The 14,474-nt window shown below is 41.4% G+C and overlaps 1 protein-coding gene across 5 annotated transcripts in view; it reads right to left on the reverse strand.

The window, feature by feature from the left end:
* Window positions 1–14,474, reverse strand: part of GRIP1 (glutamate receptor interacting protein 1) — a 335,998-nt gene that overhangs the window by 114,614 nt on the left and 206,910 nt on the right. For all 5 annotated transcript variants that reach the window (XM_025285057.3, XM_044941590.2, XM_044941589.2 and 2 more), the window contains exons 8-9: window positions 6,817–6,964; window positions 4,855–5,024 (exon numbers count right to left, since the gene is read on the reverse strand). In XM_025285057.3, the coding sequence (XP_025140842.1) occupies window positions 4,855–5,024; window positions 6,817–6,964 (318 nt within the window). The remainder of the gene's footprint in view (window positions 1–4,854; window positions 5,025–6,816; window positions 6,965–14,474) is intronic.

The following is a 14,474-nucleotide window of genomic DNA, read 5'->3' on the forward strand; positions in this document are numbered from 1 at the left end:
AGTTAGAACTGGACATGGAACAACATACTGGTTCCAAGTCAGAACAGAAGTACAGCAAGGCTGTATATTGTCACCTTGCTTGTTTAACATCATGCTACATGCCAGGCTGGATGAGGCACAAACTGGAATCAAGATTGCTGGGAGAAATATCGATAACCTCAGATACGCAGCTATTTGTAACGCTTCCCCAGACAGCCATTTTGCTTTTTTGCATTTCTTTTCCATGGGGATGATCTTGATCCCTGTCTCCTGTACAATGTCACGAACCTCATTTCATAGCTGATCAGGCACTCTATCTATCAGATCTAGGCCCTTAAATCTATTTCTCACTTCCACTGTATAATCATAAGGGATTTGATTTAGGTCATACCGGAATGGTCTAGTGGTTTTCCCTACTTTCTTCAATTTCAGTCTGAATTTGGCAATAAGGAGTTCATGGTCTGAGCCACAGTCAGCTCCTGATCTTGTTTTTGCTGACTGTATAGAACTTCTCCATCTTTAGCAGAGACATTACTTTGCCAACAAAGGTTCGTCTAGTCAAGGCTATGGTTTTTCCTGTGGTCATGTATGGATGTGAGAGTTGGACTGTGAAGAAGGCTGAGCGCTGAAGAGTTGATGCCTTTGAACTGTGGTGTTGGAGAAGACTCTTGAGAGTCCCTTGGACTGCAAGGAGATCCAACCAGTCCATTCTGAAGATCAGTCCTGGGATTTCTTTGGAAGGAATGATGCTAAAGCTGAAACTCCAGTACTTTGGCCACCTCATGCGAAGAGTTGACTCATTGGAAAAGACTCTGATGCTGGGAGGGATTGGGGGCAAGAGGAGAAGGGGATGACAGAGGATGAGATGGCTGGATGGCATCAGTGACTCGATGGACGTGAGTCTGGGTGAACGCCAGGAGTTGGTGATGGACAGGGAGGCCTGGCGTGCTGCGATTCATGGGGTCACAAAGAGTCGGACACGACTGAGCGACTGATCTGATCTGATCAGATACGCAGATGACACCACCCTTATGGCAGAAAGTGAAGAGGAACTAAAGAGCCTCTTGATGAAAGTGAAAGAGGAGGGTGAAAAAGTTGGCTTAAAGCTCAACTTTCAGAAAACTGAGATCATGGCATCCAGCCCCATTACTTCGTGGCAAACAGATGGGGAAACAATGAAAACAGTGAGAGACTTGATATTTTTTGGCTCCAAAATCACTACAGATGGTGACTGAAGCCATGAAGTTAAAAGATGCTTGCTCTTTGGAAGGAAAGCTATGACCAACCTAGACAGCATATTAAAAAGCAGAAACAATACTTTGCCAACCAAGGTCCATCTAGTGAAAACAATGGTTTTTCCAGTGGTTATGTATGGATGTGAGAGTTGGACTATAATGAAAGCTGAGCGCCAAAGAATTAATGCTTTTGACCTGTGGTGTTGGAGAAGACTCTAGAGAGTCCCTTGGACAGAAAGGAGATCCAACCTGTCCACCCTAAAGGAAATCAGTCCTGAATATTCCTTGGCAGGACTGATGCGGAAGCTGAAACTCCAATACTTTGGCTACCTGATGTGAAGAACTGACTCATTTGAAAAGACCCTGATGCTGGGAAAGATTGAAGGCAGGAGAAGGGGATGACAGAGGATGAGATGGTTGGATGGCATCACTGACTTGATGGACATCAGTTTGAATGAGCTCTGAGTGTTGGTGATGGACAGGAAAGCCTGGCATGCTGCAGTCCATGGGGTTGCAAAGAGTCATACATGAATGAGTGACTGAACTGACCTGAACTGAAATGTAGGTCATAATACTTACTTTGACTTGAACTGGGGACTAAATCTTCATATACATAAAATAATTAAGAGACAAAAATTATATAATTATTCACAAAACTGCCTGCCATGTATAATTAATTTAAAAGGCATTCAGCAAACAATGTAGGCCAGAGAAGATAGCTGTAGCCTATTTTGAACGTGCACTCTAAATCGATTCTGTTTTACGGTGATGCATTTTATACTCATATGCTAGGCAAGGATTTCAGTTTAAAAATAAGATGTCACATTTTTGACATACTCTTTCATTTTGAAAAAAATTCATTTACATTCTCCCACTTAATGGTCCCCATAATATTAATAACAGTCAACTTTCACTGAGTCCTCACTATATACCAGGCCCTAAGTGCTAAGTGATTTTACATGGACTATCTCAGATAATACTCAATACATCTATGAGGTATATACTATAATAACACCCATTTTACAGATGAAGAAACGGAGGCATAGAAAAGTTGAGTAACTTGCTAAGTTCCCAAGTGGTGGAGCCAGAAGTACAGTTCTGAGAGTCTGACTCTGAGTCCCTGCCCTCAGCCACCACACTATACTTGCCTCTTCCTATGTATGTTCCTAAGTCCTTTGTTACAGATAAACAAACAGTAAGGAAAATATGTTTTTTCTATCATTCCATGGTGACATTGCTGTTGAAATCTTGAGGTATCTGACATGGGAGGTACTTTTGTTCTCTTCTCTAACTGTACCCTCTCCTCTAGTCCAGGAGTTCAAAGGTATAGGCAATAGGTATGCTGTTGGTTGCTCAGAAATGGTAGTTCTCTTGGTACTGAATTATAGAACCTCAAGACTCTGCTCACATTTTCTTTTCCAAAGTCTTTTCCAAAGTTTCCTCCAAGCAAGACCGTCTCCCAAAGACCCTCAGGGGCACAATTTCTGACCTTAAAAACTCATTCTTATGGCTTTTTGAATGCTGCTATTTCCCAGCAAAAGGCATAGCAAATCTATTCCTGGTTGATATGTCCATTTCTATATTTCCCTGAAAATACTATTGTGAATGCTTTCTTGCTCAGCAAAATCTGTGAAATGTTTTATCTCCATCTACCCATGGGATGAGAGGCATGCTGTTTAAGCATCAGAAATCTTGAAAAAAAAAAAACAAAAAACCAACTAGAACTTTCTTATGGAAAAAGGTAAAACTATATAACAATTCTACTACATCTCAAAACAGAAGTTTGAGAATCATAAACATTATAACAATTTTGGGGTATATTTTCTCTTCTTAATTGGGATTTAATTATGTTTAAGACCCATTATTTATTTCCTTTTGGAAATACAAGTCTGATTTTAATATAAAATGTAGGGAGATACTTGCATGTTAGATAAAGAAGATGGTGAACAATTTTCAACAATAGTGGATGACAGGGTCAGAAGCGGGAGTTAGAATTACTAAAATTACCAGCCCTTCACCCCGCTGCAAAATCACAAATGACATCAGCTTTTCCACAGAGAAGAAAAAAAAAGTTAGTTCTTGGTCTCCATCCCCTTTATATATAAATTCATCTTCTCAGACTGTCTTGGCAGATAAAAACATTTAATATTTCATGAGTTGAAACTATTTGAGCTATGATTTGTTTACATGGCGAATAAAAGGCAGGGAAAATGAGGTTGCTAAAGACAATGACATTTTTATAGGGTCTGTTCACATTTCTGATTCTGATACTAGAATTTACCAAGCAGAATCTCCTGCTGAAAAAGCACTAGGCAGTGTGTACTCTTATGCCTGTTGGGCTCCAAATCCAGTGGCACCTTCAGATTAATTTAGAAGAAACTTAACAGCTTTAGAAATCTCCCTTCTCAGTCAGTGAGCAGGAAAGGCCCGCACATCCTCCTGACAGGAACGGAACAGTCCCATGAATCGTACCCCCTTATCATTTCTATTCAAACGAGGCAGAATTTCTGTTCATAACCTGCCTCAGCTGCCTCATTCCTCCAACTCCAATGTGTAAAATTAAAATCTGATAAAGGGAATGCTGTATTGGAGATTTTTATTAGCTCCAGAGCTGTCTAAGCTCCATTTAATTAGAAAAAGGTTGCATCCAGCTGACTCATTCAATATGAAAATTATTTCGTGCCTCTTTTTTTTCAAACTGTGGGAAAGTGCAGTGTGTTTTAGAAGGTTGGAGACATAGGAAACAAACAACCTCCTCAGAAGCAAAATTTTGGTTCCAGAGAAAATTCTTCTCTCTCTCTAAACATGAAGAAATGTGTCCCTCACCTCTAGGGAGCCTGATAGTACTAGTGGGGATCAGAAGCTGGCTTCAAGGAATAAAAAAGGAGAGTGCTTGATTGAAGGAAGAGGAGCAAGGGAGCGGTTAGAACAAAGACCCCACCGGAGAGTTGTTCTTCATTTGATTTTGGGCTCAAAGTCCTTTTTCTTGCACTGGGTTTTATTTAAGGATGCCTAGGTGGGACAGTGTATAAACACTCAGCAAAAGATCTGTAAGCTTCAAGACAGTGAAAATTCAGATTCCCTCAGGTGAAACTTGTTACTGCGTAATCCTAGTCAAATATTCTGACACTCCTAGGAGAAATATTTGGTCAGAAGTTTGTTCTCCAACCTAAGGAAAACAACCACTCTGGAAACAGACAAAATCTCTCATGAAACTGCTTTCCCCCTGAAATATTTGAAGGATCTGGCATGAATGCCCACTTCATAACTATTTTTAAACAGTGGGAGTTTTAGTATTTGCCTTTAAGGAAGTTCAATGCAAGTCACAGGAAGTCAAATTATTTCCTTTCTTCCCACGCTCAATTTGTACCAAAGGCTTAAAAAGAAAACAAAAAACAGTACAAACATGAAAATTCTATTTCAAACAGTGTTTCCTCAATTTGGGGGTTTCAGGTGAAACACCTGGGGCTTGGTCAAAGGGATTGGGAAGATGAAGAGGGTAAACAAAGATCGCCTGTTGTCTGAAAAGAAATGATAGAGGCAGAATTGAACTTGGCCTCTCTCTGCTTTCTAACTCTGCTGGAGAAGCAATCATTGCAAGGGGAAGACAACAGTGGTTTATTTGGACAGATCCTCTCACCATGGTCAGGTCCCTTCAGAGCCAGGCGGGTCTGATGATGGGGAAGAATCTCAAGCTTGACCTGGTCGGTGGTGTTGGCTAGGAATTGGGTTGCTTCTGCGAGCGTGCAGTACTCCATGCTGGTGCCGTCGATGGACAGGATGTGATCGCCCACGTGCAGAGCACCACACCTATGAAGAGGAGAAGATGGTGCACCTTCCTCTTTGGGTTATGACTTTCACGTCCTCATACTTAAAACTTCACACAGTTTTCATTTACTTAAGGGAAAAAGGAAATGCTTGAATGTCATAGGAAACACTACCTGTCAAATATTAACTATCTTGGGTATGAAAAGAAATGTAAAACCTTGTAGAAAATACAGAAAAACTCAAGGAAAGGTTTTTCCTTGTCCTTTATAAAAAATATATTATTTTGGGGGTGGCAGTGCTGAAAGTTGAGGGGAAGTGAGCAAGCGGAGGGAAGAATAGGAAAAGGTTTTCCTTTGACTTTTTTTCTGTGATTTTTTTCTCCCCCTGAGTTTTTATATCGATAAATATGAGTTGGTAAATATTCAGAATGTAAAGATGGGACTCGCAGAATGGGAATTGGGTCATTTACAACGATTTTCTTGGGAGGATAACTTGGGAGAAAGATTCAGCTAGTGCTTGCTTGGAATCATCTCACACATGCTCCCAGATCACCAGTTCTTGATTATTTTGTTATTCTGGAGATAAACATTTATTGGCGCAAAAGCTCTCAAAGATGATGGAAATGAGGCAGGCGTCAAAGAGTAATCAAAGGACGCCTCTGTGGTGAGTGAGGGGGAAGCTGGGGAGCAGGAGGGGCGGGCTGCTACACTTTGCTGAACTCAAGAGACTGAGTTGGGAACAGCACACATAGCAGTCAGCATCTCGAGGTGCCAGTCAAGTGGGCAGCTGCTTAAACTGCCTACTCTCTGCAACAGGACAGAAACAGAGGGAGAACGTGAAAGCATCCTGCACCACTGAACGGGAGGGCATCCCTGAATCCATCACTCTTAAACGCCTGAACAGAGTTAAGAGCGCAGTAGAGCTACAGACTGACCGCTACAGGGGTGGCCGCAGAGCATCAGAGTCAGAAGTTCACTAGGAAGGGCAGAAGAGGGATGGAGACATGCAGGGAGACCGGGCCTTGGGGTAGATCTAAACACTTGTACGATGACCACAGTCTACTTCTCAGGACAAAAGCATTTCAAGTCATCCCTCCCATCTAAAAATAAAATGCCACTTGGGTGCACCTGGAATGCTTCAGCTATGGGAGGTGGGGGTTTTCTTACCAGGAGCGGTTAAATAATTTATTAGGTGGTAAGGTAGTCTTCCTCCCCACCCCCTATTTGTAAATCTATCAGAAGAAGAATTCGGGATAAAAGACTGACATTTTTATGTCATGAGAATGAACGATGTTTTGGGGAACCCTTGAATATAGTGAAACTCTAAGATTAACATACAACAGTGGAGGGCCTTTCTTTAAAGACTGTATCATTTTTAAAATGTTGTTTTACTTCCTGAAGAAAAAAGGAATAAGATTGTATGGTGGCAGGATTTAATTGTTCACAATTCAAGAAACCACAGGACTTCTCTGCATGGAGCATCATAAAGATCTGCTTAGCTACCCTCAACCAAAAATGGGCTATTACTCTAGGACACAGTAGGTGAATGTACATAGTTGCTTGACTTTTTCTCATTTCTAAAGGCCACACCAAACATCCGGGTGAAGCAACATTACTTCACGGGGTAGTTGATAAGGAAGGTAAACTTTTAAGCTCTAGAGTACTAACTTGTTTTGTATATGAAGCTTGTATAAACTGGCAGAAGAGCTGTTTTGTTTTCCCTGTGTGCGCATGTGTGTAGGTATTACATATGTGTGTATACATATATGAATATATCTCTACATAGTTTAACACTTGTGCAATTTGGAAAAGTAGGCACTTTCTGTGACACTCACCTGTCTGCAATACTTGCAGATTTGATTTTGTCTATGACAATGACCTGTTTGTTACAGCACATTGAGGTAGTTAGGGCCACCCCAAGGCTGGCACCCGGAGTTTTGGCAACTTCAACTAGTAGTGGTCCGGATGCTGTTGCCACAGAATCTATGGAAGAAAATTTCAGAAAACAAAACACAATAAATAAGCAAGCAGACACAGAAAAAAGGTGGAGAAGGTTCAGTCTGGTGTTGATCTGTTAATGTTATTAAAACTTCAGATTTCCCTCCATTTAACATCTCCACGTCCAGTGAGTGGTAACTTCTTAGGGCATCTTTTAGGATGCCTGTTCCATCCAGCTTGTATTACAGTAATATGAGCATGGGTTTACCTCTTCAATTAAAATTTAAGCTTCACATCAGTTGGGATAATGTCTTATGTTTCTTTATGCCCTCTACATTACTTGATATGTGTGTGCATGCTAAATTGCTTGATACAGTGCCTGACAAATACTGGGTCTCTGAAGAAAGGTTTTAAAAATTAATTAACTCAGTAACATCTTAGCACCTTCTATGGATGGATAGATGGATGGATGGATGGGTGGGAAGGAAGGGTGAATAGGCAATGTCTCTAAGTACGCAAGTGGTAGGAAGGCATATGCTTCCCAAGTGGTGCAGTGGTAAAGAGTCTGCCTGTCAATGCAGGAGACACTGAGATGCAGATTTGACCCCTGGGTGGGGAGATCTCCTGGAGTAGGAAATGGCAAACTGCTCCAGTATTCTTGTCTGGAAAATTCCAGACAAGAGGAGCTTGGTGGGCTATAGTCCATGGAGCTGCAAAGAGTCAGACACAACTGAGTGACTGAGCACACACACGAAGGAAGGCATAACCAAGTTAAATTGGTGAATCCTCTGGGTTTTCCTTATTCTGGATCTGATACAGGGTCATCTCTCCCTCGGGTGCATGCTTTATTTTTAGCTTGGAACGCTCTTCATTCCTTCAACTGGTACTCACCCTTGGGGGTATAAACTTCAATTCCTCTGGGAAGCCTCTCCTGACTTATGATCTGGTGAGAACCTTTTCTCCTGCTATTTTCCTGCTTTGTTGCACAAATCTTGTTCCTTCTTAATGGCTAGTGTGGATGGCATTCCTCTGATCTCTGCTGGGCAGCAAGCTTGCTGTAAGGACAGAGCCTGTGTTCTGTCCATCACAGCATCCTCAGTGCCTGGCACAGAGACTTGTGCATATATAGGTGTTAAATGAATGTATGGATAAACGAGACAATGCATGATGCTATTTAAAGCTCAGAAGAGGAAGAGATCATATGGGAAAGAGCCTTGGATGTGGATTTATAATACCTGTACTTGTTCTTTTCACAATATTTTGGTCATGGTAACACAGACCAGTTATAAAAACTAAGTCTGCTTGCTTACCTAGAAAGTGTTATCTTTACCTCAGCATTTACTACAATGGGAATCAATATATAGTTAAAGCATTTTACAAAGTGCTGTACACATAGAATATTATTGCATATTATGACTGCAAGCCTTTGAATCATCTCATTTTTTAAGACTGTATATTTTCAATAGTATTTTTATGACTTTCTACTACTCTGGTGTTTGGTACTAATACAACTTTGTCTTCCTGAAACTATATCTTCATATCAACAAGCCAGCACTCAGATATGGTGAACTACAAAATGTATTCCTATAGTGAAGCTCAGACAGTATGTGCTGACTCTGGAAGCTGAAAGACCCCTGGGACAGAGTCATCTTCAGTCCCAGATGAAGCAAGATATTTGTTAAATAAGGTAAAGATGAGAACAGTCATGCCAGCCACATTCATACTCCAGGCCTAAGGATTCTTGCATGCACTGTGTTTCTTAAATATCTAGTCCTAGAAAAAGTTAAGAGACCATTAGGGGCTATATTTCTTCCTGTCAATTCCAGGGGAGAGTCTCATAATAATAGCTGGGAGGACTCAAGGGTCTTAGTCCACTAAGAAGACTTTGTGATTCTGAGGTGTACTGGCTATAATTTTCCCATGAATCTAACTCTATGGTGGTGGTTCCTCTCTGGTCCTGCTCACCCTGCTGTGTTAACAGCCTGACCTCGGGCCATCGACAAGATCTGGCTTCTCTTCTTGTTTCCCAGTTTGCTTCTCTCCAGTGCCTCTCTTGGTCATATGCTCCCCAGAGTCCTGCCTTACTCTCACCTTGGAGTTTATAGACAGCAGTCCCCAGGCCTACCTGAAACAGTGGTTTGCACCTCTCTTGCCTCACTGGGGCCTCCTAGTAAACAATTCTGGTCAGTCCTTGTCGCCCCTGTTTGAGTTATCCTTCCATCATGAATATAGGTGATTCTTCCTGCTTCTCAGCTCTAATAGTCAAAGTGCTACTGCTCCAACAAGTGCACATAATCCGATGCCGGTAGCTCCCCTCCCAGGTCTGTTGTCCTTCTCTTCTTGGAGTTTGCTCCCTTGCAACGTCTCTTCTTGTTCAGGTTGAACCTCACATGAGCTCTGGCCTAGTGGAGTCTTTTCCCACATTATCTTTACAGAGGAGGATTAATCTTTAGGAGGACTAATTTTAGAAGGACAGATATCCCAAAGACTAGATGGATTTTAACAGATAGTTTTGTAAGGAGACAATCACTTATATTCTTCCACATGCTTTTCTGTCTAAATATAAATTCATGGGGCTTCCCAGATGGAAGTAATACACTTTTCTGTTACTTATAACCTAACCTCTAAGAAATGACAGAAACTGAGAACTGTTTCTTGCTATCCCATTTTTCCTTCTTTCTTAGTAATAAGCTTTCTAAGTTTTAGCTGACTGGATGGCTGCCCAGCTAAGGACAACACTTCCCAGCCTCCTTTCTGGTGAGGTGCAGCCATGTGACAAAGTTCCAGCCAACAGGAAGTGAGCAGAAGTGAGACATGATACATTCTTAGAAAGAATGGTGGTGCCCTCCTCTGTCTCATTTTCCCCTTCTTGACGTTGCATTGTGGGCCCAGAACTGGTGACCATCTTCCACCATCAGACATGGGCATGGTGCCACCAGAGAGAGGACTTAGATTCCTGAAATCATATCTCCAGAGACTGTTTACTCTCCCGAGAAATAAACTATCACATTTAAGCTAGTAGGGTAAGTGTGAATTTTTGTTGCCAGCTGAATCTTTATTCTGACAGGCCTTTTCACTTGAGTCTATCCCCCACAAAATACCTTTCTTGAATTTTTATTCTAAGATGCTACTATTAAAGGCTATTTGCAGACATAAATTTTGTAAAGCCACAATCAATCATGACCCAGTACACACATTAGGTTTTCATGTTTCTTAAAAGTATTACATCAGGATTAAAGATTAGTTTGTAATGAGGTTATCAGCAGAGGTAAAAGTTACTTAAATATAAACTCTTACAGTGCTATTCTTTTTTCCTGGCCTATATGTTTGTCAAGGTGTTAAAAATTATATTTTTGTAAGGTTCTAATGTTTCAGTTACAGTGAAGAGTTATTATTAATTTTTTTCTCATAGGAAGAAATGATAGGAATGGGAACATTAAGAAACATAGAAAAAGGGTATCATATTTTATGCCATCATTAATTTAGAGGGGGAGAGAGATGGTACTCACAGCTGTTCTGGTGCACCTCTGGAATGGAAACTATTAATAGAAATAACAGTCTCTCTTTAAGCAGTACTTGCCCCATTAAGGCTTTGAAGGAACAACAAATGAAATATTTCTATTTAGGGCAGCCTAATGTGCAAGGAATGATTTTTTTTTTTTAATTTAAAATGGAAAGCTTCAGAACTCTGAAAAGAGAGCCATAAACTCATGGTTAAAGGAAGAAGCAGTGTGATCCTAAGCTGGGCTCAGGCCTGGAGGTGTGGTCCTAGTTACGCCACCAACTTACCATGTGGCCTGAGCCATCATCTCCCCTGCACCTCATTTTCTTCTGTAAAATTAGGGGACTTCAGTAAAAGCTCCCTAATCCTGATCATCTATGTCTCTTCAGAGAAATAGCAATGTTAGGTAAGGAATAGCCTACTGGGAATCAAAAATGAGAGAAACTTAGTAAACTTTATGAAAATATACAATAGCTGAATTTAAATTCCAGTATCCTACTAATGAGACTTCCCAGGTAGTGCTAGTGGTAATGAACCTGTCTGCCAATGAGGAGATGCAGGTGACACGGGTTCGCTCCCTGCTTTAGGAAGATCCCCTGGAGGAGGGCATGGCAATTCACTCCAGTATTCTTGCCTGGAGAATCCCATGGACAGAGAAGCCTGGCAGGCTACAGTCCATAGGGTCACTAAGAGTCGGACATGACAGAAGAGACTTAGCACAGCACATCCTACTAATGGGTAGAAGAGGGGAGCTACAAGATATGAAAGTGATTCTAGATAATTATCGTTTATCAAGATGGGATGCAAAATCTCAGACCCTTAAATATTTTGATGACAATGATAACATCCTTTAAAGACCGAGTTCGAGGGATTGTCCCTCTTCGCATAGTATGAAGGACTTCTTAGGGCACAACTTTTAACTTTCTATCAAAACTGTGTCATACCGAGTTCTTAACTTACGCAGAAAAAAAAATGATGAGGGAAAGAAGGTGCTTATCTTATGTAAAGATGATCATAGATTGTTGATAACAGTTTAAGGAATATGAGCTCAGCCCTCTGGTCTCTCTAGCAGCCCAAAATTTTACTTCACCATGATCACTCTCAAATTCATGTGTCCAGCACACATTCAGGCTTCCTTTGTGGCTCAGCTGGTAAAGAATCCGCCTGCAATGCGGGAGACCTGGGTTTGATCCTTGGGTTGGGAAGATCCCCTGGAAAAGGAAAGGCTACCCATTCCAGCATTCTGGCCTGGAGAATTGCATGGACTGTATAGTCCACGGACTTGCAAAGAGTCGGACATGACTGAACAACTTTCATTCACTAGTACACATCCTTCACTGATACCTTGAACAATTCTGAATGTCTCATAAGCCCATCAGACACAACATACCCAAACGGACTGGCAAGTCCACCCCACTCCACTGGTTCTTCTCCAGGTCTCCTCCTAGTGAATGGCTCGTATTTTAATCCATTATGGAAACCAGAAATTCAGGAGTCGTCCCCAACTCCATCTTCTCCTCACTCTCACAGATCCCTCCTGATTCTAATTCCTAAACAGATTTCAATTTCATTCTTTCTTTCCATCTCCACAATCACCATTTCCATCCAAGTACCATTGTCTGATATATCCCAATCCTCCCATGGCTCCCACCTTCCCCAATCCAGATCCAATTTTTAAAAAAGTGCAGATCTCATCATGCTAGCCTATGCTTTAAAACCCTTCAACAGCCGTTTTTATAACAGAGTAAAATATATTATCATAGTCTTCAAGGACCTACAGGACCTGGCTCCTGCTTACCTCACCTGTTTTCTTTACCACCATGCTGTTCTTGTTCTCTCTTGTTCTCCAGCTTCCTACTCCTCTTTCAATTCTTCAAAAACATTGCATACTTTCCTGCCTCTGGTCTCTTATATATACTATTCCATCTGGAATTCTCCAGCTCCTGGTCCCTGCATCACCTGCTTCTTTACCACTGCTCTGCTCAAATGTCACTTCTGCAGGAAGCCTGCCCTGCCCTGCAAACCACGTCAACCTGCCTGCCATATGCTTTAATAACATCCCTATGCTTTCCGTTCACTGCACATCTAATAAATGTGACTCAACAATTAGTCGTTCAATTACCTCTTTGCTCTTTGATGAATAATGTAAGCTCCATGCTGTAGGGGTTGTGTATGTCTTGCTTATGACTGTGACTCTCTACAGTATCTATACAGCTTCTAAGTAAATAGTAGGTGCTCAATGTGATCTGTTGATGGAATGAGTGAAAGAATGAAGGCCTATTATTTTATTCAAGATGCAATGCTAGCAATAGTCATGATGCAGACATTTAAGTCACATTCTTGTGCTTGAGAGTTCTTAGTGTGGTTGAAATCATGTTAACCCCATGATTAAATCCTTTGAATGGCTGTTCTTGTAACAGAGTGCCTACGCATACCCGGATGATGTTGATGAGGAGGGATATTTTTCCTTTGTCTAAATTCTAACCTGCATAATGATCTGTATTCAATGCCTCATAATATTGGACTGAGAAGTGTTTGAATTTATCTGATAGCAAAAGAATTAGAGAACAGCCTACTGGAAGAAAGGCAACCTACCTTCTTCCAGATGGAACTTGAACTTATTGGTTATTTCCCATCTATAAGCGTGTAGTATAGCAAACTCTGGGAGTCGGTGTTGGACAGGGAAGCCTGGAGTACTGCAGTCCATGGGGTCGCAAAGAGTTGGACATGACTGAGCGACTGAACAACAACAACACAGCAGCTAGAAATGGCCAAGTAAATGAGCTACCCCTAGGATTATGAGCTCTTAAGAGAGACTGGCATTACTCAGGGACAAATGGTTCTGGAGCTTCAAAGCAGGGTATCCTTATTTGTACATATCTCCACTCAACTTCCTTCCACAAAAGTCTGGAGGCTGCTTGCTTTAAACAAACAAAGAAACAAATGTAACATAAAGGAAGAGTAAAAAGACCCATGAACACCTTGCCCACAAGGGTTAATAGAGATGCTTTGACTGAATTACAAAAATGACTTTGAATTTCAGGGAAATCCACAGAGATAGAAAGTAGATTGGTAGCTGCCAGGGACTGGAGGCAGAGGGGACTAGAGAGTGACTGTTCAGAACCAGGCAGAGAACCATTTTAGAACCAGGCAGAGCTGATGGTAGCATGACACTGTGAATGTACTAAACGCTACTGAATTTTAGACTTTAAAGTGGTTAATTATACGTTATGTGAATTTTGTTACAATTAAAAAATATGACTAAACTCCCTGGAAACCATGGTCAATCCTGCACTGTTGGAAAAGAGGAAGTCTTCTAGTCCCGACAGTGGAAATAAAGATTCTACAAGACTCTTATAGCAGGGAGCTCTAAAAGATATCTTTTCCGTGGAATTGTGTAAGTGTCAGTTGCTCAGTCATTTCCGATTCTTTGAGACCCCATGGACTGTAGCTCGCCAGCCTCCTCTGTAGATGGAATTCTCCAGGCAAGAATACTGAAGTGGGTAGCCATTCCCTTCTCCAGGGGATCCTCCCCACCCAAGGATTGAACCTGGATCTCCTGCATTGCAGGCAGATTCTTTGCCACAGAGCCACCAGGGAAGCCCATATATATTAATAGATGGTGCTGATATAATGGGGTGATGTCCTCAACGTATTTTCATAATGGCTGTTTCTTGAGGCATATGATTAAAAAGCAAATCAGTGATGCTGTCTCTATGACGAGACAAGATAATGTGATGGTCCACTTAATCAAAAGACAGACCCCAGGGCAGATAGATTGGCTCTCTCTCTAGGGACCTACCTAAATAGCAATCTTTTATCTTACTTCAGATTTCCAGCAAAAGCTGGATACTAGATAATTCAAATGGTTCTCTGTGAGGAGACCCTGGTATGCTGACTTTCATATACATGACTTAGACCAGATCCAAATGTTCTGGCCATTGCATGAGTCAGAGGAAGGATTCATGTAGTCTCAGGAGGCTGGGGAAACCTAACTAGACTCTTGCCAAGATAGAAGATCACCCACTTCATATTCCCACACAACTGGGCTTT

The sequence above is a fragment of the Bubalus bubalis genome, chromosome 4, assembly GCF_019923935.1.
Source record: "Bubalus bubalis isolate 160015118507 breed Murrah chromosome 4, NDDB_SH_1, whole genome shotgun sequence".
NCBI lineage: Eukaryota > Metazoa > Chordata > Mammalia > Artiodactyla > Bovidae > Bubalus > Bubalus bubalis.